This window comes from Mandrillus leucophaeus, unplaced genomic scaffold (genome assembly GCF_000951045.1).
Source record: "Mandrillus leucophaeus isolate KB7577 unplaced genomic scaffold, Mleu.le_1.0 Scaffold22, whole genome shotgun sequence".
Taxonomy (NCBI): domain Eukaryota; kingdom Metazoa; phylum Chordata; class Mammalia; order Primates; family Cercopithecidae; genus Mandrillus; species Mandrillus leucophaeus.
This window is the reverse complement of record NW_012102254.1, coordinates 3,336,655-3,344,108: the sequence shown is the minus strand read 5'-3', so window position 1 is coordinate 3,344,108 and position 7,454 is coordinate 3,336,655. Positions and strand designations below refer to the sequence as shown.

General features: G+C 49.3%; 1 protein-coding gene and 1 long non-coding RNA gene across 5 annotated transcripts in view; one reads left to right on the top strand and one right to left on the bottom strand.

The window, feature by feature from the left end:
* LOC105540412 overlaps positions 1 to 5,967 on the top strand; it is a 94,593-nt gene extending 88,626 nt beyond the window's left edge. The window contains exons 2-3 of the long non-coding RNA XR_001006189.1: positions 2,022 to 2,151; positions 5,725 to 5,967. This is a non-coding gene — a long non-coding RNA (uncharacterized LOC105540412). The remainder of the gene's footprint in view (positions 1 to 2,021; positions 2,152 to 5,724) is intronic.
* The window catches only part of KIF9 (kinesin family member 9), a 59,664-nt gene that overhangs the window by 12,741 nt on the left and 39,469 nt on the right, over positions 1 to 7,454 (bottom strand). For 3 of the 4 annotated variants that reach the window (XM_011981040.1, XM_011981039.1, XM_011981038.1), the window contains 4 exons: positions 6,915 to 7,129; positions 2,408 to 2,584; positions 1,999 to 2,114; positions 1,496 to 1,600 (listed from right to left, as the gene is read on the bottom strand). In XM_011981040.1, coding sequence (XP_011836430.1) covers positions 1,496 to 1,600; positions 1,999 to 2,114; positions 2,408 to 2,584; positions 6,915 to 7,129 — 613 coding nt within the window. Of the gene's footprint in view, positions 1 to 1,495; positions 1,601 to 1,998; positions 2,115 to 2,407; positions 2,585 to 5,675; positions 6,030 to 6,914; positions 7,130 to 7,454 lie in introns of those variants that run through there. The other variant, XM_011981041.1, reaches the window with a different exon arrangement.

Sequence of the window (7,454 nt, the reverse complement as noted above, 5' to 3'; positions counted from 1 at the left end):
AAATTCTGTACCCCCCAACAAAAAAAAAAAAAAAAAGAGAGAGAGAGGGAGAGAATGGAAGGAAGGAAGGAAGGAAGGGAGAAAACTGAGGGAAACGCTAGAAACAAGTGATGGGGTGCCCTGTCAGAGGAGTTGCCAGGATCTGAAGCAAGTGACAGGGGTGCCCTATCAGAGGGGGTTGCCGGGAGCTGATGGAAGGGGACAGTGTTTGTACTTTCTTTTTTATTTTTGGAGACGGAGTCTCTCACTCTGTCACCCAGGCTGGAGTGTAATGGTGCAATCTCTGCTCACTGCAACCTCCGCCTCCCAGGTTCCAGCAATTGTCCTGCCTCAGCCTCCCCAGTGGCTGGGACTACAGGAGCACGCTGCCACACCCAGTTAAGTTTTTGTATTTTAGTAGAGACAGGGTTTCACCATGTTGCCCAGGCTGGTCTCGAACTCCTGAGCTCAGGCAATACACCTGGTTCAGCTGCCCAAAGTGCTGGAATTACAGGCTTGAGCCACCGTGCCCAGCCAGAGCCACTGTGCCCAGCATTTTTTTTTCTTTTTTTTATATAGAGTTTCGTTTTATTGCACAGGCTGGAGTAAAGGTGGTATGATCTTGGCTCACCGCAACCTCTACCTCCCAGGTTCAAGCGATTCTCCTGCCTCAGCCTCTTGAGTAGCTGGGATTACAAACATGTGCCACCACGCCTGGCTAATTTTTTGTATTTTTAGTAGAGACAGGGTTTCATCATGTTGCCCAGGCTGGTCTTGAACTCCTGACCTCAAGTGATCCACCCACCTCAGCCTCCCAAAGTGCTTGGATTACAGGCATGAGCCACCGTGCCCAGCCATACACTTTCATGCTTTCTTAATGTTTGAAACACCTGAATGTATCACCTATTGAGTATGTTAATAAATAACTACAAAAATATTTGTGAAAGAACGAACTCACTTGGGCATCTGCCCTGTGTGCATCTGCCACTTGCTGTATAAGCACTGCCTCTGCACGAACAGGAGTGTGCAGTGCACAGGGCCCTCTGTGTTCTAGCTCTAGGCCAGGCCTTAGTAGAGTGGAGACCCTCTGCACCAGCCTAACCTGCTCGAGGAGGAGAGTACCCCACCCAATCTATAGCTAACACCATGTCTAGCTATGCCTCAGCTGCATGTGATCTTCTGTCCCCTGCCACCTGTGCAAAGTGGACCCTGTTGGTCCTCCCTGACAGGTGGAAGCCTCAGGGGATCCCTGGGCTTTGTGCTGCGAACCATACATAGGCTAGTCAGTACTGACCAGCCATGTCTTGGCCTGGCCATGGTTGGTGGGACTCCTCTAGGGTCCAGCCCAATCGCAGTCCAGTTGGCAGAAGACACCCACTGACTGAGGGTGACTAATCTCCTTGGAATGGCATCACTCCTCCCTTCCTTCTCTAAAGTAGGGAATATGATCCTGGGTTTCCTAGTCATGAGGTCACTGAGGCCCCCAGCCTCCTGGAGACATAGGCCTCTGAGTTACCTTCTGCTCTGTCTTGACTTTGGCATTGTAGAAGGAGATGGAATCAGGGCCCTCAGGAAGCACCCTCTGCTGCAGCTGGCTGAATTTGTCCTGGTCATCTTCTCCCTGGGGGAGGAGAGTCTCTTTAGCATGGTATTGTCAGGATATACCCTAGCAGAGCCTGTGATGGGCATCAGGGCGGTTTTTGCCATACACCCCCATACCAAAAGGGCATCTCACAGCCCTCCAGCCCCCATGTCTGTCAGTGTTCCCACAGACAACCTGTAACTGCTGCCTGAGCAGGATGAACTGCTTTAGAAAGGTGGCAGTAGCAAGAGTGGTATTTTCCCCCATCCCTTGGTAACCGAGGAGAGACCTGTACCTGCCCACCTGCCTGGGCTGGCTATGGAGAGGCTGGGTGCACCACACACACTGCCATGTTTGTGATGAGAACAGAGATCAAGGGGCACTGCCCATTGCCCCATGCTTAACCACTGCCACACTCCTGCCCTTGTGCTGCTCACCAGAGACACAATCCTGTTCACAGGGACCATGCCTGGCCGGATGCTGCCGCCTGGCTTCAATGCCATCTGCATGTCCTCAGGGATGACAAAGGACTCATTGTACCAGATGTCAAATTCTACAAGGAGGTGAGGAGACAGAACCTGAGGAAGCTGGTAAGGGCTGTGTGCTCTCATCTGTCTTATATCTGTCGCAGACTCACCACCTGTTTACTTTCTGCTCCAGGGTCTTACCCTGTCCCCATCTCCATCTCTGGCCCTCACAGTCCTGGGAACCACACATCTGAAGCCCCTGCCCAGCCCCTGGCTCTGCCAGAGAGAAACTCTGAGGGTGCTTCCAGAACTCAGGCTGTGGCCTCTCCCTGAGCCTCCTTGTACCTCAGGTGGCGGCCAACCTTCCCAACTGTCGCACCCATGAGCAGGCGGTGGCGACACTGATCCACTAGGTGCTGGCAATACTGGATCTCAGCCCTGAGGTCACGCAGGTCCTGGTACTCGCTGCGGTACTGCTTCTTGAGGTCTTTGAGCTTCAGGATCAGCAGGAATTCCTCCTCATCGATGATCATCAGCCCCTTGCTTTCATATTCACCTGTAAGGTGATGGAAGAAGTCAGGAAATGAGGTGTCCACCTGAAATTGGGGGAGGAAGGGATTCCAGAAGACGGGCACAGAGCTGGCAAATCATGAAGACAGGAGACCACAGGCAGGGCTGGGTCATGGCAAGGAGATGGGTAAAGCACAAGAAGGCCAGGCTGCCAGGGCATAATCTCACAGGGAGGGGAGCTCAGCTCAGTGGGGCCACACTGGCATTTTAGGACAAACAGGAGCAGAGGGCAGGGGAAGGTGCAGAAGGCCCATGCTCCATGCTTATTTTATTTAAAACTCTATTAGCCAAAGATATTTAGTAAGCACCCCTAGTATACAAATGTCTATTTTTCTTGTAAATTACATCTACAAACTGCCATCACTGGCTAGTACTACAAGGCACTTGGGCAAGGCTCCTTGTTAATAACAGCAGATGTTCAAATTGTCTCTTGCTGATTCCCACATCCACCAGCTACTTTTTTTTTTTTTCCTTTTTGAGATGGAATGTTGCCTTGTTGCCCAGGCTAGAGTGCAGTGGCACAATCTCAACTCACTGCAACCTCCATCTCCCGGGTTCAAGCGATTCTCCTCCCTCAGCCTCCTGAATAACTGGGATTACAGGCATGTGCCACCACGCCCAGCTAAGTTTTGTAGTTTTAGCAGAGACGGGGTTTCACCATGTTGCCCAGGCTGGTCTTGAATTCCTGACCTCAGGTGATCCGCCCACCTCGGCCTCCCAAAGTGGTGGGATTACAGGCGTGAGCCACCATGCGCAGCTCACTAGCTACCTTCTTGTTAGAGATGATTAGACATCTATATCGTGTTGAGTAGCTGTCAAAGGGCTCCAGGGACAAGGGTTAGTGCTATTCTTCTCTTTGCAAGGATCTTTTAAGGTCTGTCAGTTCAGTGACAGTTGTTGGGTTAACACAAAATAATATGATGTACAAAGCCATTCACCCTGCTCTCCACTGCTCACAGCACCTGAAAGCTTAGCAAAGGCATCACATCAATCCCCATCCCCAAGTGTAAGGCAAGTGTGTTCTGCACATGACCTGAGGTGTGTGGCTGGGGTGCATGAGGCAGCCCCCAGGTGCTAGAGGAAAGTGTTAGCACTTCCACTGATGTTTATTGAGAAAAAAGTGAGACACATTAAAAGTCACTAATGGAGTCATTAATGGAAAAGCAAGTGTCTTGACTTTGGGATCTGGGATCTGGAGTGGGGAGTGGGAGTCACCCTCACCAGGTGTCTCACCTTCAGTGCGGAGCAATCTGCTGCGGTCTCTATGCTGTGGGAGGTCTCTGATGTGATTATTTGAATAAGCCACAATCCTTTACAGAGTAGAGTCTTTACAGTACTCTGTTGAGATGGGGAGTAACTGTGAACACCTTTTGTTCTACTCAAAGAATCTCTGATTATCTCCAGGAAAAAAAAGAGTTGAATTAAAGATGATTTTACATTTTTACATTTTTCTTTTTTTCTTTTCTTTGTTTCTTTTTCTTTTTCTTGAATTACTGGCCTCAAGTAATCCTCCTGCTTCAGCCTGTCAAATAGCTGGAATTACAAGCGTATGCCACCACAACTGGCAATTTTGTATTTTTCTTTTACAAAAGACTACTGTTCCAAATATGCTGACCTTTCTGGGTCAACAAGTGGCTATCAATCATAAGGTATCTAAGAGATTGATTGATTGATTGATTGATTGGACAGGGCCTCACTCTGTTGCCAAAGCTAAAGTTCAGTGACACGATCATGGCTCACTGCAACCTCAACCTTCTTGGCTCAGGTGATCCTTTCACCGTGCCTCCCAAGTAACTGAGACCATAGGCATGTGCCACCACGCCCAGCTAATTTTTTATGTTTTTTTTGTAGAGACAGGGTCTCACTCTGTTGCCCAGGCTGGTCTCAAACTCCTGTGCTCAAGCGATCCACCCACCTCGGCCTCCCAAAGTGCTGAGATTACAGGTGTGAGCCACCTTGCCTGGCCTAGGAGATATGACTTTACTTGATCTGTTCAAGTAAATTCAATAAAATAAAGGTATTTTATTAATATTTTAATAATCAGTGGAAAAACACTACTTTTGGAGGAGAGCACAAAAATGAGTTTTTTTGATATTGATAGATAAAATTTTAAATATTAAAAATTTGTTGGGTCAGGCGCTGTGACTCACACCTGTAATCCCACCACTTTGGGAGGCTGAGAAGGGCAGATCACGAGGTCAGGAGATTGAGACGATCCTGGCTAATATGGTGAAACCCTGTCCCTACTAAAAATACACAAAATTAGCCAGGCATGTTGGCAGGTGCCTGTAGTCCCAGCTACTCAGGAGGCTGAGGCAGGAGAATGGCGTGAACCCAGGAGGTGGAGCTTGCAGTGAGCCAAGATCACGCCACTGCACTTCAGCCTGGGCGACAGAGCGAGACTCTGTCACACACACACAAAAAATTTTTTTTGGCCGGGTGCAGTGGCTCACACCTGTAATCCCAGCACTTTGGGAGGCTGAAGTGGGCAGATTACCTGAGGTCGGGAGTCCAAGACCAGCCTGACCAACATGAAGAAACCCTGTCTCTACTAAAAATAAAAATTAGTTGGGCGTGATGGCGCATGCCTGTAATCACAGCTACTTGGGAGGCTGAGGCAGCAGAATTGCTTGAACCTGGGAGACAGAGGTTGCAGTGAGCCAGGATCGTGCCATTGCACTCCAGCCTCGGCAACAAGAGTGAAACTCTGTCTCAAAAAAGAAAAAAAAATAATTTTAATGCCTTCCTCATCTCATCCTTTGAAACTGTCCACTTTCAGGTGTATTTAGGAGTACATGATATGCCAGCATAGCATGCATATATTTTATCTTAAATATGTAATAAGGAGCTGTATGTTCAAAGAAAGTGTGAGCAGAGAGGACAAAGAAGTGCTTGTTTGTCCCATAAAATCTTCACCATGTCCTCTCCCTGTGGTTCTGGATAGGGGTATGTCTATAGCCACCATCACTGGCCTTCTCCAGCTTCCCAGACCCGTGGAGGGCTTTGCCCTTAGGAATAGCATGTCATAATTGGTCTGTGAGGTATAAGAATGGCCCCAAGAATTAGAACATAAAGTTGCCCTCTGAGAAATAATTGTTTAATTTTTTTTTTTTTTTTTTTTCTGAGACAGTCTTGGTCTGTCACCCAGACTGGAGTGCAATGGCGCAATCTTGCCTCACTGCAACCTCTGCCTCCTGGGTTCAAGCAATTTTCATGCCTCAGCCTCCCAAGATGCTGGGATTACAGGTGTGCATCACCATACCCTGCTCCTCTGAGAAATAAATGAGTAAAATGCACCTTCTGTGAGTGAGATGATGCATCTGACTTGCAGGAATAAACCAAGTGACATCTGGAGATCATTTATGAAAGCTGGCCTGGAACAGGGTTGTGATTTAGCAAGGGAAAGCCCAGTAACCTGTGGTGTTTCCTGTCTGGAAGAAGACAATAAGACTGAGCCAGGAGTGTGAAGAACAGTGTGGCCTCTGAACCACCTGTCCCAGAGTTGGAATTGTCACTCATTAAAATGCAGGTCCTGGGCCCTGCTCCATCTCTCCTCAGTCAGAACCACTTGCTGAGGGGCTGGGAATCTGCACTTGACCAGCCCTCCCAGATAAGTCATCTGAACACGTAAGCTTGATGGGCCCTGGCCCTCAGTGCAGGTGTGGGCGGTGCACACCACCAGGACAAGGACACTGGGTCAGGGTAACCAGGTGAGCACCCTCCCCACATTGGGGGCCTTTGCTCTTTGAGCCTGGAGCACCCTCTGCCACCTGCCCTAGGAGACAAGACTTTGACAGACCAGCACTGGTGTCACGGATTCAGCATAGGGAATGGCCTTACTGAAAGTGAGTCCCTTGGCTCTCTGGCATCCATATTCTTGTTCCCTTACTTGGTTTTCCATAGTCCCTACCAGCAGCCCCACCTCAATCTGACCACCTGGAGCAGTGAGGAAACCACACAGAGACCCACGGACCTTGTAGAAGTCACCAGCTACCCATCTCCCAGTGATACCTCTGCAGGACAAAAGGCCTGTTTCACCATGGACAGTAGCACATATGGGGTGGAAGGCCCAGCACCTAGGTCTGAGATAATGCAACAATGAGGGACCCACAGGCAGAGGCTGGCTGACAGGGGAGGACTCTGAGGCTCTCAGGGGCTGACCAGAGCTAAGTGATCTGACCTATGGGTGAAGGCCACACCCCAGTACCCCCACTGGCCCCTCCCATCTCAGTCCTCTAGTGCCAAGGGCTGTTCTGCTTCGACCAGCATGACTCTGAGACCCCAAAGCTCCTTAGCCATCTTTCCATCACATTTACCTTGCTTCTCCCGCAGTGACTTCTGGAAATCCAGGGCCTCCTTGGTCACATCAATCTCCCGCTTGATGGCATTGATGCGCTGCGTGGTCTCGCTGGCCCTTTTCCTCCGTTCGTTCAAGATGGATTTGTTTTCTTTGAAAATTCGGTTGATCTCACTACCTCGCTCGTTCTTAAACTCCTCAAAGGCCACTGGTTTGGAGGGTGGGGTGTCGGGCCTTGAGATGCAAGGGTGAGACCAAAGAGGATAAATGAGGTGGCTGCCTTGGAGCCACCAGGCACTTCATCTTTCTTCCCTGGGGCTTCTGTGGGCAGGAGGCAGAAGTGCTAGGCACCACCTACCCCAGACAGGAGCTAAACTGTGTGTGAATCATTCCCTCCTCTTTGTTTTACTCAGCACATGTACAAGGTCACATGCCCATGGCAGAAAGGGAGGAAAGCAAGGAAAAGTATAAGAAAAAAACAACTATAAGAAAAGAAAAGAACAATGGCGTATGGTGGTGTGTCTCCTTCTGGATTTCTTTCCTTTTTTTTTTTTTGAGA